The 24,944-nt window shown below is 51.9% G+C and overlaps 8 protein-coding genes across 8 annotated transcripts; 3 read left to right on the forward strand and 5 right to left on the reverse strand.

Annotated features, from left to right (window-relative positions):
* Positions 1–3,685: 3,685 nt before the first annotated feature.
* On the forward strand, positions 3,686–5,458 carry CCOS01_17029 (chitin deacetylase; the record flags this gene model as incomplete). Its single annotated transcript, XM_060465163.1, has 6 exons — positions 3,686–4,314; positions 4,374–4,393; positions 4,450–4,765; positions 4,828–4,885; positions 4,948–5,039; positions 5,113–5,458. The coding sequence occupies 6 exons, from the start codon at positions 3,686–3,688 to the stop codon at positions 5,456–5,458; spliced, it is 1,461 nt and encodes a 486-aa protein (XP_060304253.1).
* Positions 5,459–6,033: 575 nt separating this feature from the next.
* On the reverse strand, positions 6,034–6,474 carry CCOS01_17030 (uncharacterized protein; the record flags this gene model as incomplete). The annotated part of the gene is made up of 1 exon (XM_060465164.1): positions 6,034–6,474. The coding sequence occupies one exon, from the start codon at positions 6,472–6,474 to the stop codon at positions 6,034–6,036; it is 441 nt and encodes a 146-aa protein (XP_060304254.1).
* Positions 6,475–6,528: 54 nt separating this feature from the next.
* CCOS01_17031 (cyclin) lies at positions 6,529–8,200 on the reverse strand (the record flags this gene model as incomplete). Its single annotated transcript, XM_060465165.1, has 4 exons — positions 6,529–6,671; positions 6,723–6,861; positions 6,914–8,110; positions 8,195–8,200. 4 exons carry the CDS (start codon positions 8,198–8,200, stop codon positions 6,529–6,531), a joined length of 1,485 nt encoding a protein of 494 aa, XP_060304255.1.
* Positions 8,201–10,110: 1,910 nt separating this feature from the next.
* CCOS01_17032 (50S ribosomal protein L2) lies at positions 10,111–11,380 on the forward strand (the record flags this gene model as incomplete). The annotated part of the gene is made up of 3 exons (XM_060465166.1): positions 10,111–11,089; positions 11,146–11,219; positions 11,279–11,380. 3 exons carry the CDS (start codon positions 10,111–10,113, stop codon positions 11,378–11,380), a joined length of 1,155 nt encoding a protein of 384 aa, XP_060304256.1.
* Positions 11,381–11,671: 291 nt separating this feature from the next.
* On the reverse strand, positions 11,672–12,049 carry CCOS01_17033 (uncharacterized protein; the record flags this gene model as incomplete). The annotated part of the gene is made up of 1 exon (XM_060465167.1): positions 11,672–12,049. One exon carries the CDS (start codon positions 12,047–12,049, stop codon positions 11,672–11,674), a length of 378 nt encoding a protein of 125 aa, XP_060304257.1.
* Positions 12,050–12,905: 856 nt separating this feature from the next.
* On the reverse strand, positions 12,906–14,164 carry CCOS01_17034 (uncharacterized protein; the record flags this gene model as incomplete). Its single annotated transcript, XM_060465168.1, has 2 exons — positions 12,906–13,343; positions 14,045–14,164. 2 exons carry the CDS (start codon positions 14,162–14,164, stop codon positions 12,906–12,908), a joined length of 558 nt encoding a protein of 185 aa, XP_060304258.1.
* Positions 14,165–14,372: 208 nt separating this feature from the next.
* On the forward strand, positions 14,373–15,321 carry CCOS01_17035 (uncharacterized protein; the record flags this gene model as incomplete). The annotated part of the gene is made up of 3 exons (XM_060465169.1): positions 14,373–14,458; positions 15,037–15,111; positions 15,210–15,321. 3 exons carry the CDS (start codon positions 14,373–14,375, stop codon positions 15,319–15,321), a joined length of 273 nt encoding a protein of 90 aa, XP_060304259.1.
* A 2,435-nt stretch (positions 15,322–17,756) lies between these two features.
* Positions 17,757–24,262, reverse strand: CCOS01_17036 (ion transporter; the record flags this gene model as incomplete). The annotated part of the gene is made up of 5 exons (XM_060465170.1): positions 17,757–18,255; positions 18,315–18,404; positions 18,457–20,228; positions 20,281–22,665; positions 22,718–24,262. The coding sequence occupies 5 exons, from the start codon at positions 24,260–24,262 to the stop codon at positions 17,757–17,759; spliced, it is 6,291 nt and encodes a 2,096-aa protein (XP_060304260.1).
* Between the last annotated feature and the right edge of the window lie 682 nt (positions 24,263–24,944).

The raw sequence follows: 24,944 nt of genomic DNA on the forward strand, positions 1-24,944 counted from the left end.
CGGAAGCACTTTGAAGTCGACGACAGGGTAGGAGAGTGCCGAAACAAACGGAGTAAGCAGTCGCGTGGCAGTGCTCGAGACGGCGGCGGCGGTAGTTTGGGGCGATTCAAGAGGAGCGGTTGGCTAACGTGATACATTGAGGTACATCGATCAGCGGCAACGCAACCTTAACATTGAGCAGCCAGCCAGTCTAGCGGAGGGCATCAATAATCGTGCAGCTCACGAGCCGTCAAAGAATTCAAGCATGGCAGAAAAGTAATTGGTATTATCGACTGCGTTAGGGGTCGTTCATCCGTACACGTCTAAACTTTGATGGGCGTTATGGGGTCTGCAGATGGCTGACAGCGCAATGCATGAATGCTGAAGGTGAGCACGAGCTTGAGCTACGCCAACAGGCAACAGATGAAGGAAGTCCCCTGATGCAGGCGCAGCCGATCATGGACCATCGCATCTAATGTATTTTTGGGCTTGGACGAAGCCAACAGAGTACAGGCTAACACAGCATGGCCGAGCCATTTGACGTAGCTGTACGATTAGTATATAGCTCTTGTCCTCACTCGGCTAATCTCGCAGCTTAGGATCCCGCGGACTCGTTGCGACAACCCTGCCATTTCATCACCCACGTTAACCGGAACCCGAGGGGCGGTACACTTAGATGGATGGCAGCACGTAAGGTATCCATATGTTGCGCGTTACGCACTGCGTGAAGAACCGAAAGAAGAACGAAGATGGGAAAGGGTAAAAAGGGTCACGGCAGCCCCAGCCATTTCTTGACTCGAATCATCAATCCCGAGTCTCTCAAGTGTTTGAGAAAGCGCCTGAGGGAGCCCATTTGGCCTGCCTTGTGTGCGACTTCTTTCACCAGAGGGAGGAAAAGGGAAGGGAAGGAACATACCTAGGTACTTGGTAAGGCTGTGCCTGGCGGGTACTTGCAAGGTACCTCTGGTTTCCATTACCGTTGCGGAGGTGAGAACGGAAGGAAGGCCCCATCTGAGACTTCACACCAGACCCAGACCGACCTGTGCGCCTACTTCCCGTGTACCCGTTGCGAAGTACGTTCCTACCTAGTGAGGCAAGGTAAAGGTACTGAACGAGCCCCTTTCGCTTACCTTAGCTAAGGCAGTACGTACCACAAGATGCACGATGCACTGGCGAGGGTGGCTTGGGTCTCGGCACTGTGGATCACAAGAAGCAGTCAATCGACTGAATCCTGTCACTTCTGACTCTGCCAAGAGTCTTGTCAGCTTCACTTTCATTAACCTGCCTTTTTGACTTGCCCATCGCACCGCATTCTTTTGCTCTGATCATTGACCATGCTAGGTCTAGGATTCTATAAACCACTTTACAGACCAAGGACAGAAGATTGCGTACCAATTCGTTGCTCTATGCCACAAATGTGCCAAGCATGCGCCGTCACTCGATCTTCAATTACCAACCACTGACCGACCACTGGCACACACATTCATCTACACACAATCACAGCTGACACTTGTTCCCACAACGAGTCTTTAAGTCCATTGATGGAGCTTTTAACTGACAGAGAAACACGTACTCCGTACAGCTCTTGTCTTGGCCTGTCACCTGCTATTAGGTATTCCTGAGAGATTCCACGGTAGCTTACCTACATTCCAACCTGTTCCCTAACGTCGTCTTAATTTGCCAGCCATCACGACTCACGACACTCGCTTCTCGTCGCACAACGGCCTTGTGTGCTCGCCTGTTCCGCCTTGGTCCCGCCCATGCCCCGGGATCATCGGCAGACCGGCACGTCGACACCTTCGTCAATTTTCACACGCGTGGCCTCTGCCCAATGCCACAGCTCAGCCCGCTTAAGCAGAAGGCACATTTCAGAAGACAACGCTAACCAAAATCGAAATACGGGTATGGGTTCTCCATATTTTACTGCTCAGGGCCGCCATGAACTGGTCTGGCACAACAACATTGCTATCAAGTTTTTCCTCCACTGCATTGTGACAGCCAGTAAATGCTCCGCGGTATTCTCGGGCACCGATGCAACGGATGGGAAAGGTGTTCAATCGTCATCAATCAGTTTCTTGCAGACGGTCGCTACAGCAACCCAAAGTACAGTGTCATGGCGGGCGAAAATATATACCCAAGTAAAAATTACTTTGTTCATTTGTTCAAATGAACTGAGAACTTGATCAGGACTTCAGAGCCAAAGAACGCAGTCTGTATGAAGTACAACTCAAAATGTTTTCTGCTCCTGCAACGCAACATACCCCCATGACGCCTCCAGACTGGGAACGCCAAATCAATCCCTTGTCCCACGCCGTTTAGGGTGCTTCATTGGCTCTGCAGATCCCGAACCATGCCTATCGACCTGGAGGTCTAATGACCCTGGCTCATGTTTCCAAATGGCTGCCACCCCTGAGATGCGAACGGATTCAGCCAACATCCCGTCGGAGACAGGGTCAAGCTGCGGCTGAGGGCAATTAATTCTCCGAGTCTTTGAGATGGCAGCGATGAGTCGTGATTCGCCAGCACTTGGCTACCCTAAACAGGAGCAGCCTCACCATCACTGCATACATACTATAAACACAGGTACAACTGGAACAAGGTTCGCAGTCGGCCATGTTTATTCATCAAGTCACAGCACCAAAAGATGTTTTCGGGGCAAAGTGTAATGCTTGCGGCCCCGCTTCTCCCGTAGCTCGGCCGGACCATTGCTTTGGGATATCGGTTTCCGGAGACCCTCGACCCGAATTCGCCACAATTGTCGGCTTTCAGCGTTGAGGATATCAAAACACCAAAACAAAATCAGCCGTCGTACACGGGCTCTATCATTCACCTGCCGCAATGCAATCTAGCTTCTGAACGGCCACCGCCACAAAGGTTCGGATCCAAGTGGTAATCCGCTCAGTTGGCTCGGATTTGTGATCAGTGATCAAGCACCAATGGGGTCGATATCTTTGCGTCTTCAGATATCGTCAACCGCCCGTGGTGATGTTATTCGATTCTCATCGCCAAGTCTTGGGTCCGCGATATTGACGTTCAGCTAGCGCATAATATCTATCATGATGGTTCGCGATTTGTCTCAAGGATGCCTCAGGGCCGTTTCTCAGCTCCAGTCTACCACACGCAGGCTAGGGTAGCATTAGGTTGTTTCCGAGCAACTCTGACCTCGTCGACACACGGTCCTCGAGGGAGCATCCGCTAGCCGCATCCTACATCGTAAAAGCAGCCTGTTTCGGTCAAAGCCCCCTATTCTCGCCCGCACATCGCTATGCCCATTCTGGTCTTCCATCTCTCTGCAACGGCACCAGGAGTCTTTGTGGAACTAGAGCCATCCACAACTCTGAAAACGCCACCATCTCATACGATGTAGCAACCGATGGTAGTTTGGCGACCCAAAAGTAGTCGACCCTGACATTGAACTGATTCTCAAACACAGCAGCGGGGCCCCTTTACTACCGCGCCATGACAAAGATAGTCCCATCTCGAGCCTCTAGAAGGATCTCGCGGCTCACCGTTTTGGTGATTCGCGTTTTTCACAGCTTTCTTTTAGGGGCTTTTAGGGGCAATGGCTCGATGTTCTTAAATCGTCTCCCATCGCCGTATTTCTTGGCTTGATCTGGTTGACATTCACTCGCTCTTCTCCACACCACGCTCGTTCTTCTTGGCTCTTCGGGACTGTGCCCTGTTACTTGTCGACTAACAGCTCAACATGTCTATTCTCGAGCTCCTCGTGCTCGCCCTCGCTGGAACGGCTGTGGCCTCGCCTCCCCTCGGCATCCGGGCCGTCTCCCCAGATAACTCATGTGGAAAGACTGGAAACGGAGGTAGCTCCAAGGCGTACACCTGCCCTACGAATTTGCCATGCTGTTCAGTCAATGGCTGGTGCGGCTCTACTGACGCCTACTGCTTGCCCGCCAACGGTTGCCAGACCGGCTTTGGTACGTGTAAGGGAACGACGAGTAGCAAGGCCCCAGCGGCAGCAAGCAGCAGCAAAGCATCAGTGAGCGCTAGCAAGGCACCAGTCAGCAGTCCCAGCAGCACCGCAGTGGCAGTCAACGTCTCTCCCGATAACTCGTGCGGAAAGACTGGTAACGGGGGTAGCGCGGCGGGTTACTCTTGCCCGACGGATCTGCCCTGCTGCTCCGTCAACGGCTGGTGCGGTTCGACCAACGACTATTGTCTGGCGACCAATGGCTGCCAGACTGGGTTCGGTACTTGCACAAACGACGGCAGCCCGCCGGCAGGCGGTGGTGATGGCGGAGACTCCGGGTCAGGGGTCTGCGGCCCGGATAACGGGAACGCCAAGTGCGCCGCGAACGAGTGCTGCTCTGCTGCAGGGTAAGTGAACAAACAACCCAATCTTGAATTGTTCTCCTGTGTTGCTAACATCACACCAGATTCTGCGGAACAACTGCCGGTAATTGAATTCCGTGTCATGCCGGTTTAGATAAATAGCCCCTAACATAAATGTAGAGCACTGCAAGGCTCCCGACTGCTTGTTCCAGTATGGCCCGGCATGCGACGCCAATAAGATTCCTCCTGGTCAGAACACCTCCAGCATTGCCCGCCCCAAGCTCGGCTCGGTCGAGTATGGCGGTCCTGGTGTATACAGCTGCGTTAAGCCCGGCGACGTTGCCCTAACTTATGACGATGGCCCGGCCGCGTACACAAACGACCTGTTGGATCTCTTGAAGAAGTACAATGCCTCGGCCACATTCATGATCACTGGCATCAACAATGCAAAGGGTGAAATCGACAATACCACTTTCCCCTGGGCCAACACCATCAAGTATGACGACTTTGCCGTCCAGCAAGACTCTGGGAGCTTTTTGGGCTAATATTGAGCGACAGGCGCATGTACTCCGAAGGCCACCAAATTGCCAGCCACACTTGGTCTCACGCTGATCTGGTATGTATTCTTGCCAAGGATCCGTCTTCTCGTCGACGGGTTTGCTGACTTTGAGTCACCAGTGCAACATCACCTCGGCGCAGCGCAAGGATGAGATGTACAAACTCGAGATGGCTGTCCGTAACATCATCGGCGTCTTCCCTACTTACATGAGGTATGAAAGCAACCCCATCACCCAACCCTGCGATAAGACCCGACTAACACTCATCTTCTCCCCCCCAAAAAAGACCCCCTTACTCCTCCTGCACAGCCGCCTGCGGCTGCGAGCGCGACATGAAGGCACTCGGCTACTCCATCATCTACTTCGACCTCGACACCGCCGACTACCTCCACGACAGCGCCACGGAGATCCAGCAGTCCAAGGACATTGTCACCCAGGCCATCGCCGCCAAGCCTGCGGCCAGCGACAACTTCCTCGTCATTGGCCACGACATCCACTACCAGACCGTTTACAACCTCACAGAGTTCACGCTTCAAAAGTTCAAGGGCAAGAACATGGTCACCATTGGCGAGTGCCTCGGCGATCCCAAAGCCAACTGGTACCGAACGGATGCGCGCACCACCCTTGGCTAAGCTCTCCAGTCGTGTCGACAGATTTTGAAGAGTGTCAGATTCGTGCCCTCTTCAGCATAGCTGCTCGATGATGTTAGTGTCTACCCAATGATCGCCTCGTTTGGGAGTCTGTATCAAACCGTAATATAGTGTATATTATCTAGTGTTACATAGTTCTTGTTGAATAATACTTTTCTCTATGCAAAACAACTTGCGGCTCTGATACTCAGCAGAGTTGAAGACCATGGGCCTCATTCCCCTTTAGTGACGTCGAATATGAATGAACCCCAATCAGTCTACTTAAACAGGCTCAAGTAAGTCATCTCACGGGTGTGGCACTGTGGTAGTATAAGTGTGTTTGACCCTCCGCTGTGGATGCATACTGAATCCAACAGCTTACTGGCGACATAGCAAATATAGACACGTGAGCTCATGATGACTCCTATTATGTCGAACAGAAAAAAGCAATGCAATGTATTCAGCCCTTCCTGAACCCGATTCTCCGAACAGATGTATGTACAGGTTTTTTTCACGATGCCGTTGGCGATAAGCCAGCCCCCACTCCCGCCCCCGATGTATGGTATGTTTGCCTTCCCTCATTGCGCATCATCAAAACACTCCGAACGGGAGCAACGATTAGACGACGACAAGACACCCTCACTTGTAGGCCAGCCATGCCTTAACACACAAAAATAGTGAATTCCATGTCTTGCCAGCCCAGTGGAAGACAGAGTCAACGAACTCCAGCCAAACCGTCCGCTTTCGTGATATCCTTGTCCTGACTCCATGCGCCGTTCATGAGACAAGAGCAACGAAGTCCCAATGCGATGGAAAATATAAACCCACAAAAACAAAGCAACACAAAACAGCTGCCCATATCTGACAGATGAGTCTGGACACAATCTAACCCAGAGAAAAAGAATATAGCCCAATCGCCATCCCCCCGCAAGCCCGTGGGGGCTAATGTCAAGAACCTGGGGTAGCGCGACAAGGATGACTACTGCACCTATAGAGGTGCGTGTCGCCGATGTATGCATTCGTAAAAGTGGCCGTAAACGCAGAAGATGATCCAACTATTCGGCACAGGATGGCTAATAGTTGGCCTCCTCCTCCTCCTCTTCCTCAGGATAGTGCTCGTCTTCCTTGTTTGAGATCTGGTCCAGGGACAGATGAACATCGACAATGCCGAAGTGAGGAGCACTCTTCTTCGCCCATTGGCGGGTGAGGATGGAGGCTACACAAATGTCAGCAACGAAATGAGGCACGAGGCCAAGGAGGTACTCACCCTTGAGGAATTTCTTGCTCGCATACTTCTTGAAGAAGGCCTCGTGGACGACCGGGCGGGCAAGATAGTCCACCATGAGGCGAACGACGGGCTCAATCTCCTCTTCGTTGTAGCCAGCATAGAATGCGATGGTGTCATCCTGTTGAATTGTCAGTCAACTAGCCCACTTTGTTATGATCCATATTACATACCCAGTCACCACGGTCCAGGATGAGGCGGGCCAGGTACATAGCACCGGCCGCGACATGACTGGGACGGTATGCCATGAAACGGTGGTCGAGGAGGCTGATCTCCATTAGGTACTTGCCGATGGTACGGCACTGAATGTCGTAGTTGTCGGCCTTGCTGATGCGACGCAGGAAGTTCATAGGGTTGGGGTAGCTCAGATCATAGTTCAGGGTTCCAAGAACGAATCGCTCCGCGCTGAGGATCTCAGCCTCGCTAAATCCATCATCGGCAACATGGCGAAAGTTGGCGACGTGAGGCGACAAAACTTCCTCGTACTTGGAGGCGATGAACATAGCGGTGATGCCAACAAGCTGCAGGCGGTCGAGCTGCACGACCTTTTCCGAGAGGAAGCGGTCAATGATGTTGATGGCCAGGAAAAGAGTCTCAGGGAGGAGGTGGAAGCGCGTGTGCACCTCAATCAACCAGTCGACTAGAATTCCACGCGTCTTCCACTCCAAGTCGTCTTGGTGCTCCATGTAGTTGGGGTTGGGAATGGAGTTGCACTCCAAATCCTTGAGATATTCAAAGATCTCATTGGCATACTCGGCCACCATCAACGGGTCATCCAGGTCCTCCTCGTCCAGGTTGGTAACATTCTTGGGGTAGACGAAGGGCTTGTTGGCATTGACGGGCTCAGACTCGACTGGAGTCTGGCTCTTGACGTTCTCCTGGTCGGACTTGGTTCGGCTCTCGGTAGCTGGCTTCTTGCGCATAGGTTCGTTGTCGTCCAGAGAGATCTCCTTCTCCTCCTTGATGACCTTGGTCGTGACCTTTCTCTTCGAGATCGCGCCGGATCCTGAGCCGGGTGCCTTGTCCTTCTTCTCTCTGGGTGCCACAGATCTGGTGGTGCTGGTAGACTTCTTGGTGATTCCAGTAGGCTTCTCAGCCTTGGAGACGAGGCCAACCTTGCCGGTAGGCTTCTTGCCTGCGCCAGCCTCTGGCTTGTTAACATTGCTGACGTCGCCGAGGGCGGCGCGTTTGGTTCGTTGAGCTGCCGGGATCGCGTTGGTTGCAGACTTCTTCGTGGCGAGAGCCTTTCCTGGGACAGCGAGCTCGTCAACGCTTAGTGCAGCTGCTTTAGCACGCGTCATGCGCGTGGTTCCGCTGTTCTCATCGTTCTCGTTCGAAACGAGGCGTGTTGCACGCGCCGGACGGGTAACCTGAAGGAAAGGGTGAGCACGATATCGACGCGACGAGAGCTTACTGGACGTGTTGCAAGGATAAGCATTCACGAGTAGACTTACGGGCATCTTGTCAACTGAGTATGTCAAGTTGAGTATCTGAGGTGTAGGATTCTATTAGGTCAAGGTTAGCATTGGGACGCGTCGAGATGCCGGTGCCACCTCAAAGGTAAGGTTCCAAGCAGAGACAGTATAGGATAAAGCAACTTTATGCTTGGAGGAAGAGGAAGAGGAACAGCGCGGTAATGGAAAGAGGCGAGCAAGGTCGAGACATGCATACCTTGGGGAATGATGATGACGGGCGACTCGAACGCGGGCAAAACGCTTGCTCAGGCTCGACGCCAAACACTTGATGGGCGAGATCAGTCGCGTCCCAAGAGCCAATTGACAAAGATGCAAAGATGCTGAGACCAAGGAGGAGAGTGCAATACAGAGGTAGAGGTAGGGGTATTAGGAGATTGGGCTTCGGGCAAAACTGAGGTTGTTTATGTGGGAGGAGGTGAAAGGACAATCAATGTGTGATGTGTTTTGCTGAGGTAGTGGGAACGAATCGACGTGATGTGGTATGCAGTGGGGACCGTATTGTGAATGGGACCAGAGCCGCCAGCTTTGGGAGGTACGTACCGATTTTTTCAAGTCGCGGCTCGCGGTGGCCCTGGTTTGGTCACCACAGTAGCGTATCTGAAGCAGACAGGCGTGCAGTTGGTGCACACGCGAACGGCGGACAGGGAGTGGCTTCTTGACTCTCGCTAAAGGAAAAGTCGCGTCGGGGGTGTCTTTGTCGTGAACGATGGCTGAGGATGTAGTCGCGACTCAGTGAAATCTCATAAGAGAATTCGGTTTCTTTGTGTGCAACAGGTGAAGAATATGAGGGCCGGACAGCTGAGCTAGACAGATATATCTAGCTCTGGGCGTGTGTGGCGGTTGAAGGTAGTGAATCGAAGAAATTCACTGCCGTGAGTGATTCAAATAGAGGGCCTGGCGGTGCTGGCTATGACGAGCAGGTCGGATGGAATGCTGGTGAGAAGGTGGATGTGTGCGGTATGCGACAAGAAGGATGATGCCGTGGTGATGGTTTCGATTGTGGTAAAGTGAGGATGAGAATGAATAAGAAGCTGTCTTGAGGATGGAGGAGCAGCTTGAGCGGTGACAGTAGTGAGAATGTGTATCTGTTGTCGGTTGCCTGGGGCGAGATTGAAGATACCTCGAAAGGAGCAGCAGGAATATCAAAGTGCCTTGAACCCGGAGATAATCGTAGGCTTATGAGGAAGTTCGAGAATCGTGGTGGTAGCCAAGCGAGAGTGGAAGCAGTGTGAGGGTGGATACGCGATTGCCCCGGCTGCACGCGAAAGAAGGTCTGCTGGCTGATGGAGAAGACTGCAAAAAAAGACGTGGAAAATGGGGAGTTACCCCGGTCACAATAGCAATCAACAGCAGCAACCGCGGGGCAACCAGAGCACCATTGGCTGCCTTCCCGACCACGTCCCGTCACGCTTCCAGAGGCGGCCTGCCTGGTCGTGTCGAGGCGTCTGAGGCTTAACCCGAGGGTTCAGCCACCCAGGTCCACTAAATGTGGCTGAAGCTTCTGCCCCTTCAGTACGTACCGCCAATGACTGGGCTTCCGTTCCTGGACGTCAGTTCATCGGCGCCGGCAGAATAATTATTTCCTAAAGCTCGAAATCTGCACTGGCCTCAAGCGTACCTGATAGAGCCGCTTCAGCCATCACGACAACAGGGACTGTATTCCCGCCCAACGAGTATCCCAACAGCAATTAGGGTCGAATTCGGATAGTTCTGGGCACAATTGAGCAATTGAGACCTATCTCAGGGTTGTCTTCGCTATCCTGCAGCCACTACACCCCGACCGAGCCGTCCCTTTACGCGATATGCTGCGCCTGTCCAGCTTCTCCTGAACGTAACCAACCGACCCGAGAAAAGGGAGCCTTCACTTGGACTCATAACCGCACATTGATGCCAATATGTCGCGCTCTATGATGCTCTTGTCAGCTCAGAGGAGCTGCGCAAGTCTCCTCGGTTCGACCGCCTTTCGTGGGCTTGCGATTCGACAATATGCCACTGCCACGAGGAAGAAGTCCGTCGAGAAGCCCGCCACGAAATCCAGCGAGCCTGCCGCAACTGCCCCCACTATCGAGAAAGCAAACAACGACTCCGTAATTATGCGCACCTACAAGCCGCGAACACCCGGAGTCCGTCATCTGAAGCGTCCGATCAACGATCACCTGTGGAAGGGCCGACCCTTCCTGCCACTGACCTACCCCAAGAAGGGCCACGGCAAGGGAGGTCGTAACAACTCTGGAAGGATCACCGTCAGACATCACGGAGGTGGCGCGAAGAGGAGGATACGAACCGTTGATTTTGAGCGCTGGCAGGCTGGTCCGCATCTGGTCGATCGCATCGAGTACGATCCGGGTCGAAGTGCTCACATTGCGCTGCTCTCGAACAAGTCTACCGGGCGCAAGAGCTACATCGTTGCTGCTGAGGGTATGCGTGCCGGCGACGTCGTCCACAGCTACCGTTCCGGTATCCCCAAGGACCTTCTTGACAGCATGGGTGGCGTCGTCGATCCCGGTATTTTGGCAGCCAAAACGGCCTGGAGAGGCAACTGCTTGCCCATGCACATGATTCCTGTTGGTACTGTTATCTTCAACGTCGGCTCGAGAGCCAAGGGCGGTGCTGTGTTCTGTCGCAGTGCTGGTACCTACGCAATCTTGGTTTCCAAGGAGGAAGAGACCAGGGACGACGGTACCAAGGTTGTTACGGGCAAGTACATCAACGTTCGTCTTCAGAGCGGCGAGATTCGCAGAGTCAGCAAAGACGCTTGCGCAACGATTGGAGTCGCTAGCAACCCCCACCACCAGTACAGACAATTGGGCAAGGCCGGACGAAGCAGATGGCTCAACATTCGCCCCACGGTTCGTGGTCTTGCCATGAACTCCGGTACGTGTAACCAACCTTGCCTCTACGTATTGGAAACACTAACAATCGTGTGACAGTTGACCACCCTCACGGTGGTGGTCGTGGTAAGTCGAAGGGTAACCGCCACCCTACCAGTCCATGGGGCACTCCCGTACGTTTCTCCCTGCTGCCCCTCATACTCTCGCAGCTACTGATACACACATCCTACAGGCCAAGGGCGGCTTCAAGACCCGTCGCAAGCACAACTTCAACAAGTGGGTTGTCGAGCCCAGAGTACGCAACATGGGCAAGAGAAGAAGCAAGGCCTCATAAGTCATGCTAGTCCATCGACGAGATCCGACTGTAGACGGACGCGAACAGACATTTACCGAGCCTGAAACGACGCTCGATGCCCCTGCTGTAAATGTATGTCATAGTATTTGTATCATAGAGCTATTCATGTTGAGTTGCCGGCCTCCGGCGCATTCTCCCAAGATACCGCAGCTTCATTTCTGATCATGCCCATTATCCAAGTCTTTCGGTCACAACTATATACTATCACGTGTAGCAGCAGAGGCGCCCTGGGTTGAACCGGCCGTGCTATTAAGCCAAGCTCGTAGACGCTCAGCCATCTCCCTCGGGCCTGTTTTGTCCAGCAGTGGTCGTCTCCTCGGTGCGCTGCTCGGGATCTGGACCGGTCCCAGTTCCGGTTCCGTTAGCGGTGGTTTCTGCTCCACGGCTCCGCTCCCTCCAGGCCGTCACTCCGCCGGCGAATGTCTCCTTATACGTTTTCTTGGCTCTTTCAAGCTCTTCTTTCGCAGCTTTCTGAGCCTCCTTGAAACCCGTCTTCTCTTTCTTTGCGTCCCGACTTACCTTGTTCCGTTCGGCTGTCATGGAGAGAAATCGGTTCCAAGATGGGGATGAAGCGAGGCTGTTACCGCCCACCATGATCCACCACAACTTCGGGACGGGGTTATCCCCCGAGGATGTATCTTGGGACATTGGTTCTCTTTTTCTGAGCAAAGACTTTTTACGTGTTCCAACTTGCTTGTCTAGGTGTCTTTGGCTTTGGATAGCTCAATAGCTCACGACTTTTCGGTAAGCGTGAAAGTGTATTGAAATAGCCTGTTTCGAATTGATGTTAGGACGGGCGGCCCGTTTTGATTGAGGGTTCCCGAAGGTGTTGCTGACTTACGCTAGTTGCTGACGTTGAGGCGATGGAACTGTCGCCTTGGCTTTTCTTTATTTGATCAAGTAAATAAATCAGTCGCTTCTCTACCCTGGAGGGCTGTAGGCACTGCTAGTAAGTAAAGTGCTAGGTTGGTGAGCTGCTAAAGGAGGTGCATGAAGATCTCTTTATGGTAACAGGATTATCTCGCATCGGGTTGTTTCCAACGGTGAATCAGACGTTGTCACTAACAATACACGTAATGTACCAAGTGTCAAATCGGATACTGTCAGCTTCATTCACGGATTCACTGAGGGTTTTGCCAGACCGCTGGGCTTGCTTGTCATTTGTGTTGATTTGAAGAGATGAAAACAGACTGTTAACATGTTGCGTCGCTTTTAAAGCTGCTCCTCTATCGTAATCGCATCATGGCGATTTCTTAACAGTGGTAATCTGGCCTCCAGCCAGTAAAAGAAATCAGTGTCTCCCAGGACGCCTGTTCTAGGCTTATCCACCAGGAGCCAAACTCCTAAACGCCGCCTGTGTTTCCAAGCTTTCCCATTGAAAACAGATCCCAGTCTAATCTGATTCAGGCCCAAGAGCTCCGAGGCTCATAAACATCATGGCGTGTCGAAAGTCCATCGTCTTCGCCGTTCGTAAAAACATGTGACCAAAGTGTGATATTTGCGCTTATAGTGATCCAATACGCTCCTCGACGCTGCCAAAGTAGAGAACAGGGCGTGGCTCAAGAATGCTGAGCTCGCTTCCGAAGCTCTTGCGCTCTTCCTCGAGGTCAAGCATCGAGGGCTGACGGAAGACGATGCTGTTGATTGTGCTGACGGGAGACGATGCCGTGGTAGTAAAGGAGCCTCGGTCGCTGCTGGCACGGGACGATGCTGATGACGAGCGGCGGAAGGTGGTTCTGAGTGTGCTCGGAGAGAAGCGGGAGGTGATGGACTGGAAGCGGGAGGACTGCATTTTGAACGAGAAGGAGACGTTTCCGACACCTTGGTACGTATAAAGCTTGGTGAATGTGGGTAGTATCGAGAGAGTGGGAGGTGACAGTGTGCAAGTTCGATGACAACGCTGAGGAATCTGGGTGTAGATGTTGGATATTGGAGGCTCAGCCTGGAGTGTATGTGAACGAGTGAATGGCGAGAATTGAAAATGTTGGTTGGTCGAGTAGACTGAGTTCAAAAACTGGTTGTTAACAGCGGGAACAGGACGGATTATATCAAGTGTCGGAAAACATGGACACTCGAGAGGGAGAATAACTTGAGGCTAATAGTAGGCTAGTGGCAGAGTAGGTATGCTAGGTTCAGCAGCAGCAGTAGTCCGGCTGAGACGAGCGAATTGCCCCTGGCAGTAAATCAATCGCAGACGAAGCGAAGTGGCAGAGAGGGAACAAGGGGCCGCGGGAGGTGGAAAGGATGGGCAGGGAAGGCAACTAGGAGGTGGACAGGGGAGTGAGGATATGCGGAGGATTAAGAAGTGTGAGAAGGGTTCAAATACCAAGGATGTATACATAGTATGGAGAAACGGGCTTGAGGTTCAGGGGTGTGACGCAGACGGCATCAATGCGAGGTGTGGCATCAGGACGCTGCCTTCTTTTGGTGACGAGCAATGCGGTGGGAACTTGGGAAGAAGAGATGCATGGATGCCACCGGTGTTGGATGCTCGAAGACAAGTTGTTCAGACGACGGGCGCAGATATGCGCCTTCTGCCTGCACGGCAGCGTGTGAGTACGTAGGCAACGGCATGTTTTGGGAGTCGTCTTGGGTAACTTGACGAGCTCTGAGATTCAGTCTATGAGACTGGACCGGTCCAACTTGGACGAGGATGTCGAACCTGGCGTTGAGCCCGTCCATTGCTTGGCGGATGAACTTTGATCGAAGAATTCGGTAGTCTGTTACTGCGATAGATACTGAGGCAGCGTCTTTCTCTGACATGATAGACTTGTTTACGGATTTCTATCGATAGAAGACTGAGGGGCCGGTGGGAGACCGAAAGACCACATGAGATATGAGATGGCGTGCCGCATATGCCGTACCTGCGCACCACCTTCTCAACGAGAGATACGTTCAGTATCCGTAGATTCTGGCTTACATACCCAGTAAAGGAAGACAGTCACGGATCCAGAGCAAGAACCAGCGGTTTATGGAAGCAGCACGCGAGGGCAAGAGGCAACGAGTGCTCTGTAACGTGCAAGAGATGCCCCAGGAGCCGGTGCAAGGCAGTCTGAGGTATGTAGCAGCCTCCTGCTCCTTTAGTCCCAATTGGCTGCATTGTGTGATCGTCGTCAGGGGGGGCCAGGAGCAAGGGATGAGTTTCCCTTGGGGTACCTTGAGTTCTTCGTACCTCTTTAGGTACCGTTCCTGCGGTAAAAGTATGGGAAGGATACGGGCGGGTACGGAACGGCCTTCTCGGCTTGGCTTATCTTGGCTTTCCACCGACTTCAGAGCTACCCGTACTCCGTACTGCCAAAAAAAAAAAAAAAAAAAAAAAGTCTGTTAACGCACAGGCGGTGAGCGTCCATCCCTCAATGTACCACCCCACGCATCGTCGCTACGATTCTACTGACACGGGGGCCAAGATAATACATCGGATCAATGACTTTGGAGAGCAGAGTCTAGTAAGATACGAAGACTGGAAGAGTAGTGCTGGATTAGGTAGGCGTCAGGGGGGGACAGAGTGACAGCCAGACAACCTAGCGGTGCAGACAAAGAACGCACGGCTGTTTCAAGGGCGCCCGCCAACGAAATTGCCGATGTCATGCGTGCTTCATGGCTGACGCTGATGCTGACGCTGACCCTGACGACAGTTCTGGGACTTACAAGTTGGTGAGTGGCCACGATTACGTACAAACACCTCACCCTCCTCAGCCTCAGCGCCGTGCGTATGTCTCCATCCGGATAATCCGCTGCTACTTATGTGCAAGGCTTCAATAATGCCATCTTTCCCAAAATAAGAACCGAGCATTGCCCAAACCCATAGCCTCAAGCCTGGGAGGGTTGAAGGGCAAGCTATGGACAGGCATGTGCGCTATGTGGTGGATGGCTACCGCTGGACGGTTGACCGCAACCGCATAACGTGCTCATCGCCATAGCGCGGCGTTCGTGCCACTCGTTCGCACCAGCGTTTTCCCTTGACGAGGATGGCTGTTGCCAACGCGGCGGAAAGCCCGTGATGTGGGTGTCGAAGCCTTCTGGAAGAACTCTCTGAGCCACTGTGGCGATGCTCTGCCACGAATATTCTTGGGCCTGCCCGGAGACTTACTCATATAAGCCCACGATATTATATGCTAAAAAGGGCATATCAATCTAGGGGAGACTGTGGCAGTCTATCTATATGGTCTTCCCATTGCATCGTAAATGACACAGGTGAAAAAAAAAAAAAAAAAAAAAAAAAAAGGGACTGCCGATACCCGTAGTGGGTGTGGTGTTGAAGCTAATTACAGAGAACATGTTCCATCAGGGCACTGTACGGCGGACAGGTAACATCAAAGAGGTCATATTCCTGTCGGTTCTTCATCTCAAACCTCGTGTTGTTGTTCTGAGTACTAAACAGGAAGCTCGTCCGTTCCTTTGAAGTTATACCCGAATCACAAACGCCATCACACGCATCAAACTCTCCAAATCCAGGATCTTCACTCTCCTAATCGCTTTGCTGTCACATCTCCTAACTGATCCTCCGGCAAAACAGATGTCCAAGTGTCCTCTCTTTCGGGGGGCATCCGTCGATCTCATGATTAAAAGCTAGGAGAGGGGAGGAATAACGTGATGGGACATGGGCTCACTAACACTGGAAACAAGGCCACCCCTGGGTATCCCCTCACCATACCCCTGTCCTGTCCATACCCTATCGTTGCAAATCGTGCCCACGTCTGTGTAGACGAGTGTCGAGTGAGAGTCCGGATAATACTACAAGCAGTGAAAGCGTGCAACAAACGAAAAATCTCTCTCAATCTTGTCGATGGCCCCCGATCTCCCCGTCAGAAAGTAGACAGCCAGTTGTGCGCCCAGGACGGACAAAGTAGGAGAGGAGGGGCATATTGAAACATTCGCGAAGATGAAACGAGGAAGTGCCAAGCGACGACGAGACACGGACAAGACCAGACCAGACCAGGGCCTACACCGGACGAGACGAGACATGAAAGTCACGAAATACGAGACTCAGACCCGTCTTTACACTAGGACTTTATCAATTCCCCGAGGCCTACCCCCGGAACCATGTTCGACCCCGATGGGTGACGGTTGATGAAGCTTCTTTTCTATGTCGTCCCGTCTGATCTTTTTACTGCCGGCTTTCAAGGCAAGGCCCAAGACACAAGATTACTGAATTTAGGGCCAGGTATCGAAGCCAAGAGGCATTCCTCAATGTCAAAAGCGGCGTTCTTGGCACTGTTGCAACTCAATTTATCCGTCATTCCGCCAAGAGCCAAATCCATTCACTGTTGACGGCTCGTAATCCCGTATTATATATACTGAAAGTGATGGCTTGATACTGGCCAGCTTCTTTTATTCAATCTTTTTCGCTAGAGAGCGCACTCGTTTGTTCAGGGCATTTTTGGAGCAGGGTGCAAAGGCATCGAGGATGGAAACTTTCTAGAATCCTTCTATAAGATGCTCGAGAAAACATACAGCTTCAGCCCTCGGATTCTTCAATCCTGGGAGAAGGGATGGGCAAGGATTCGTAATTCCGGAGAAGGAAATCCACATCGTTCTGATGCTCTGTTCATGCGCAAGAAGTTTAACCTCTCTTTGACGCCTGCCAAGCAAACGTTACTGTTTTGATGTCTAAACCCGAGACGAAAGAATCACGAGAAAGTGTACGAACGGGAGCAAACCTCTCAATGCATGGAGAAGCTTTCAATCTTAAAGGGTCCTCTGCTACACTAGCAAAAGATGGTACGAGTTGGTAAGCTTGATATTTGCAGTCACGTCATGCCGTTCCCGTCACTGTCGTCGCTGGGAATAAATCGCCCTTTGCGATGGACTTTGCGATCATCGTCTTCAGATGAACGAAAAACTGGTCTCTTCTTTCTAAGCGTCCAAGTCTGGTCACAACGTCAAAGCGGGGCATTAATCCGTCTGGCCCGAGTGCAGTCAACTATGACTGTGCATCGGAGACATGTCTTAGATTAACATCGACCGTCTTCGCTAACGAGAGTCGAGAATGATCGTAGGATTTGTGTATGACACTGGGACAGCGAGATTGACAATACGGGTGCTCACTTTTCTTCACACGAAATACGTGTTCATGATATCCTCCGCATTAGCTACACTACCCTACGTGCAATCTACGAAGCCCTTGCTTGATCATAACTGTCATCATGCTGCAAGTATCAACCAAAGCCATGAGCAAGTTGCTTCGTCTATCTTTCTATCAAACATAAAAATCGAAAAGTTCATGGTGCTCATGCCTCTCGTGGCTTAGAAATGGTCTAGGAGCTACGCCCAGAATCGATGACACGTCTTCATCTCAAACCTAAACGCCGTCGCTGAAGGAACAAAATCCACCACGCACCACTTTCTGGTGCATCTATCTACTCCAATCGGATTTTCGGACCGATTTCCGTACTGTTGCAGTTCTCCGAATACTCTCAAGCCAAATAGAGTCATCCAGCATGTTGCTAACTTGTGCGGGGCTGACAGGGCTCTGTGGTGTGACAGCACTTCCCCTTCTACTGCTCTGAGCTGAAGTCTGGCCTCCTTCTTGCAATTCAAAGCTGAAAGCAGAATGCGTCGATTGGTGGCTCGGCGTTGTAGGCCCAGATCTCGGGAAGCTGAGCGGGTGCTGGTAGTCGCCGTCCGACGTATCTGTCGGCCCTGGTCCAGACCAGCTATTGTGTACCGATTTGTGAGCGTCTTCCACTGTCAGCAATGCTGACCTCGTTTGTCCGGTTCCGGCCACCGGCGAGGACTTGTGGCGTGTATCATCATCGTCAACAAGAATGTGAGGGATGTCGAGCTGGGGAATAGCAGTCATCCTCGCCGACTTTCTCATGTCAATGTGCTTCTTGAACTTGCGAGTCCAGTACCTGGAGATGATGTCATTAGTCATGGGACTCTATAGTCCGTAGTCATCGAGGAAACTCACAATGTGTCAAAGAAGCCAAGAACGACCCTGCGCCGCACCTCCTCTTCCACTCTCTGTAGCCGAGCACGCCTTCGCAAGAATTCTTCCAATCTGCAGAATTGTTAGTCTGATCAGTGACTATGGTCGATGAGGAAGTACCTACTTCAAACTCTTGCTGTCATTGATGATGTTATAGTGGGCCAGAATCATGAGCACAGAAGTGAACGAAATGCCTTTGTCGGGGTCCGCAGAGACCATGACTTCCTCGAAAAAGATGTTGAACCGACGGCGACGCTCGCGAACCTTGACAACGTCAATCTGTGCGAGTCTCCGATTGAGTCGTTGGATGTCAATGCCCGCACTGTAGTTACTCGCAGAAGCTATAGACATGTGGCGTGCTCCAGATGTCGAGGCATCGTTGCGAACATCCTCTAGGATCTGCCTGACCGAATCGTCGGCATCATAGATGCGCATTTCAAACACTCCAGAAAGCTCTCCTAGAAGTCGGGGGAATGCATCCTTGCTGATGAAGCCGGTCCCGGCAGGATCGACGCTCCGCCACGCCTCCTTGAAGCGCCGGATCTCATCACGGTCTACCGCAGCCAATCCGCTAGACCGTTGGTATACGTAACTAAAGCTCTCATAGATGAGAGAAACGAAAAGGTTGACAAAGATATACATGCTCAGAATGTTCCATGCAACGAAGAGGAAACGAGCCCAGGGTTTGCTACCGCAATCGCTGTTAAAGAAGTCGGCGTTGTCAACGCAAAGCGGCGGCTCGATAGTCGCATAATCTTCCATGACCTGGTTCCAGCCTTCACCACAACTCATTCTAAATAGAAGAATCAGGGCGTTAGGCACGCTGCGGAAGTTGACGTTGGCTTCTTCATTCTCGCCAAAGCGCGTCAGACTGAATGCTTGTGTAAGAGCAATGGCGAAAACCAGGAAGAACACAAGCCAGGTAGCGAGCAAGTTTCCAATTGTTGTTAAACTTGCAGCAGCCGTTTTGAATAGCTGGTCGAGAGCATCATTCCGCGGGATAAGAAGTAGGAGGATGGCCACAAGGAAAAACTTGTGGAGCTGCACATACGTATCGCTATTTCTGCTGATGATGAGCACGGATGTAGAGACGAACGCGCCGGTGACAACTACTAGCGAGTATAAGTCCCATGAGCTCCTTCGGAACCGGGCCCAGCCAAGACCAATGATCCTGATGGCAATGTTGGCCATGTAGACTAGCGTGAATGCCAAAAACAGTCCATCCCGAGAGTCTGTCCACCATTGTGGTTCGCCGTGATACTCGAGTAGAAGGAGTAGGAGATGGCATATGAGGACGTAGGTGACGGCTGTATACCATTTGCCCCTTTTCTCTATGGCGCGTTTGTGACACCACTTCTTCCAAGTTTTCTCTGATTCATTGTATGAGCTCTTGGACGGAGAAATCTGTCGTAACAGTTTTCGTAGTTCAAGCCAGGACCGCTGCTCAGCTGTCAAAAAGGCAACTCCAGTCTGCTCCGTATAATTGCGCATGAACACTGAGATAAACAGCGTGAGGACGAAGACTGTGGCCAACAGGTTGAAGACAACAAAGAACATGGCATTTCCCTGACGGTTGAGGTCTTTGGGCTGATTACCGAGCCCTGTGACTGCCTGTGCCGCGAACATGACATCGGTCCAACCCTCTTGACTGACAATTTGGAAGAGGACGAACAATGACGCTGCAAAGTCATCAAAGCTGAAATAGTCGTTGGAGGGAACACGTGGCGCCAACATGGGCCAATCGTCGTTGAAGGGTGTATTGTTGAATTCGCCAAAACAATCGGAAATGAGCATAATGGAGTCATCTCCGTCATTGCATTTAACCATCTGGCCGTTGAAGATATTCAGTCCGTAAATGGCGAAGGGGATTAGCAGGGAGATGGACACGAACGCAGCCTGTAGAATCAGTGAGAAAAAGATTGCTTGTGGGTTTGGAGGTGAAGCTTACACTGAGGATCTTCCATCCGCCAACTACGATGAGTGAGTGGAAAGTATCCCTCGCGCTGTCGCTGACATTGAGCAGGCGTAGAGCACGAAGAGCCTTGAATGCACCAATGGCTCTAGAGACGGCGCCATCGTTGGCGAGAAGTGTACCAACATTGATGAGCAAGGTGATGAGCACTATGCCATCGATGAATCCCCAGGAGCTCCGGTAGTAGGCGTTCGGCGTGAAGAAAAAGCCATCCGCGACGACTTTGATTACAGCCTCAACCGAGAAGACTGTGGCAAATGCCAAGTCCGTCCAGACATACCAAAACGTAATGCTGAACTCGGGATGCTCGGCTTGGTATTGCTTTTGGTAAAGCGGTGTTGTGACGCAAGCAATGACGACCATTGCAACGATACATGCGTAGATGAAAGCTGAGGAAGTATACCAGGCAATCTTATTAGGCTCGACACCTTCGAATCTTTCATTTCCTCGGCCAGGACCAACGATTCTTTGACAGAACCGCCTGATAGGGTTATTGGGCGTAAAGACGAATAGCGAGTTGTTGTAATTGGGGTGTCTTGCAAGATAGTCCCGCTGGGCTTTCTTGCGCGCTGATGTGGCGAAAACCGCCTGCCGTGCCATTTGCCGCGGATCAAGAGTATCGTTGGGACCATCGAACCGTAGATTCGAGTAGAACGGATTCGGGTCTTTGCTGCTGAATATAGACTTAAACTTCCCCCACATTGAAGACAAGAAACCAGGCCTGACCTCACCAACGTGATGCGTTTGAGCCCTTGTAGGCGAACGTTCCTCGTTGGGTGTATCCTGCGGCATATCTGCGGCATCATCGAGGAATTCGTGCACTACGGCGTCCTTGAGAAGCATTTCCATCATGGCAGGACCGTAGTCCAGAGGATCCTTTCTCCGTCTAGCCTTGCCGAAAGTAAAGATGTTTGATAGCGTGAGGTTACCAGCGGATTTGCCCAGTTCTTTTCTTTGGAGAAAGGCCTTGACCTGCTCGAGGCGCTTCTCATCCTCAGAAACATCAAAATTTTCTTGAATGACAGCAATAAACATATTGACGAGAATCAAGAACGACAGGATGAACCAGCCAATCAGGAAAACAGCGCCAATCCAGCCCGTATCGTGCTCATTCAAGTAAGAAGTGACGTTGTACAGCATGGAAGTCCAGTTTTCACTCGACAAGATCTGATACATGCCGAGGAAGGAGTTGTAGACAGTGAAGAAGGAGACCTCGTTGAGGTCGCCACTATCGCTGTGACTTGGTATCTCGCCTCTGAACAGTTGAGCCGCCAAAATCGCCATAAGAAAGGTGATTAAGAAGACGAACAACATCAAATTGGCAATACCGTTCGAATTTCCGAGGACCATGACAATAAGTTTCCGGGTCATTGGTACAGCCAAGACAAGTCGGTAGACTCGTACAATTTGGAAGACTGTCAGCCAGGCATAAGTTTCTCCAGAATTCCGGATTGGCGGGATCAGGATGATGGTTGTGATGATGGCGAGGCCCGCATCGATGAGGTTACGCTTGCTCTTGTGAAAAGAACGCCAGCCTGCGGCGCAACGTATGATGATTTCAATGTCCAGCAAGATAGTGACAGCAACCTCGGCCGAGTCAATGAACTGCCCGCGTTCTTTAGACATCTTGGAACTCCTGAAGCACTGGGCCATGAGACCGAAGGCAATGACTGCAATCCAAAGCAGAAACGTCTTGTCGTAGATTCGCTGCAAGGCAGGCACCTTCTGAGGCGGTTCGTCCATGGGCTCTTGCGCCGGTGGCTCTTCGGGAGCTGTGAAAGCACTCGCCCGACTTTCCTCTCGGATAACCTGGAAGGAAGACGTAATGACCGCAATAAGCAAGTTGACGAGCCAAAGCATAAGAATCATGATGCCGGCGCCGAAGAAGAGAGCTGCGGGAAGGTAATCGGAGTTGGTTGTGTAGTACATGACGTCGGAGAAGGTGTTGGAACTGATGATGACAAACACCATTTCTAGTGATTGAGCAATATTGTCGAAGCTGACAGTGCCGTTGAATGGGTTGTCTTGCTGAAGACAGATCGAGCCACGAGGACAAAGGAAGCCTTTTCCGGCTTTGCTGCCGTTTCTGAAATTGTCCAGAATACCATCATTTTCCATCATGACCCAGGGCATGCTTTCCCCAGTATCGTTGTTGAGGAATCCTCCACAGAACTGCATGTCATTTGTGAAGGATTTCTCCTTATTAGTCGGGTCTGTTGGGTCAAGCCAGACACATTGCCGACTCAAACTGGCCTTGAAGCTTTGTACTCCAATGATGGCAAACAGTATCCAGAAGAACGTGATTAGGAAGGCGACTCGTACAAGCAGCGGTGCAGCTTTTTTCAGACTTCGAAGGATAATCTGATTATTCAATTAGTGGCGCACTTGAGAGGGGTAGGGCAGGATTACTAACCGCTGTGCCGTTCGTCAAAGCAAGCAGTCTCAAGATACGAAGACACGAAATCATCCTGAAGACGTATAGATGCTTCTCACTTTCGACGCCAGTGATTCTCAGCGCAAAGGAGATCCAGTAGGCAACAACAGCGAGGAAGTCAAGCCGGTTGAATGAATGCCGCAAGAATGCTCGTCGGGCAAGTTGATACCTTTGCTGCTCCTCGACAGTCTGTGGCAGAGTCTGACCCTGCATGATTGTGAAGGACCGCTGAAAAGCTGAGGGGCCAAGGTGAATTTGTTGTCGCGGAGCCTTAACAGACTTTTGCCGCTGAGGCTGGAACAAATTTCTGTACTGATCGACAACCGCTGCTCGGACTCCTTTTTGGCGATCGATGGTGCTGTACTCGGAGGCATTCAAGAGGAAACCGGAGACCAAAATACGGGCAATCAACTCGAGTGTGAAGATAATAAACAGTACCAAAATCGCCCAATCAATCCAGGTGACTCCCCATGAGGCTGGCCGCGGGTTCGTGAAGACATCTGGAGCCGATTCCACGGCCAAAAGAGTAGCTTGAAGGATTATAAGTATGAGAATGAAGGGCTCAGTGAACGGGTGCACCAGCAGATCGCATAGCTTCGTTCTGATCGGATGAGTGGGAGGAAAGATGCCTAAAGACTTTCCTTTAAGAGGATTCTGCATCGGCACCCGTTGTTGCATGGGCGGAGGAGGATCAGCGAATACATTCTCCCCTTCGGGACCCTTCTCAGGTACTTGGAAGAGATTGGAATGGTAGGAGGTATCGGTGAACATCTGAGCAGAGTTGTGTAGCTGCTGACGGCGGTCCGGGGCCGGTGACGGAGATCGACTCCGCGATGTCCGATGGTCCACAAGTTCACCTTCACCACTGATATTGACAACACGCTGAGACATGGCCCTCATGATGGAGCCCGCCCTGAGGAGGGCGCCAGTAGTAGAGGGCGAGCGAGAGCGTCGCTGCTCCCCTCCCGGGCTCAGTGTCGCCCCATAGCTTGGACGTCTGCCGCCAGGTTCCAAGTCATACCCGAGCGATCTTGCATCCCGCGTCCTTGGTGGCGCGTTGTCGATGTCGGATACTGTCTGGAAACTATCTCTCGGCTGAGCGTCCCCCACATTTGCGCTTAGAGAGCCGGAAATGGGCTGGGCCCTGGATGTAAGAGGCACCCTATCCTCATAGTAATCGGGGTTTGTAGCCTCTTCGAAGTATGGTGACGGTCGGTCGAGGGAGTCGAGAGATGGCGAGTTTAATCGGGGAAATGGAGGAGGCTGATTAATATCAGGTGGTAAGGCGAATTGTAATGCTGAAGCATCGATGGGGGAGTCAGGGCCTCCGGAACTGTTGGACTGAGCATAGGGCTGTTCCCAATATGTTGAAAGACCGAGTCCGTTAGCAGACATTTGCGGTTGGCCTCGACGGCCGCGTTGAGATTCGGCTTGGGAGTCTGCCTGCAGACCCTCCCTGCCAGAGCCCGAGGACTCGTCTTGTCGCGAGCTCATCTCGTAGGAGTAGGGGTTGTTGCTTTGCATCGAAGGATCTGGGTTCGATTTGCGCCTGGATCGCTGCTCTTGGTGCAGTCAATGAAGTGTAGCCGCGTGTTAACAGACAGATACTGCCGTTGTGGGCGAGCAGAAGGAGTGGCTGTCTTTGTGTGCCGGTCGGAGGGTGGCCAAGCCCACGGATCGCATGTCCAGAACTATTGCCGGTAAAAGATTGCGAACATGTCGTAGTGCGAAATAGCGTCGCGTACGACAATTCGTTTTGCCAGATGTCGGATCGAATGGAACGGATTAAATCGCAAGTTCCGACAGTGCGGTGGGCTCGTTGTGTGGGAATATGAAATGTCCCCGATGGGCAACAGACGGTGCGTCGGTCGTAGAGTCGAGGTTTGGATGCCTGTAGAGAGGGTCTGGCGTCGTGATTTCGAACGCTACCAATCTGACAGTGTGGACTCTGTGTTTCCGTCGTGAGCGGGGCGGTGCGTTTGCGATTTCGTCCTGTGGTCCGCGTTCGTTGTACGAGGGAGGAAAAGAGCGAGGGAACAATACCAATGCTGTCGAGTGTTTCTTCGTATCGAAGTCCCCGACGAGGTGATGGAATGAAGGAGAAAGAGGCATAGGCTGACTAAGGCACCTTGTCCATGGCGGATTGAGTGCCTAAAATCAAAAGCACTGTAAGGATACTTGTCATCGGTGCCCCCACAAGGCGGGC

The sequence above is a fragment of the Colletotrichum costaricense genome, assembly GCF_030867565.1.
Source record: "Colletotrichum costaricense strain IMI 309622 chromosome Unknown Scaffold_38.1, whole genome shotgun sequence".
NCBI lineage: Eukaryota > Fungi > Ascomycota > Sordariomycetes > Glomerellales > Glomerellaceae > Colletotrichum > Colletotrichum costaricense.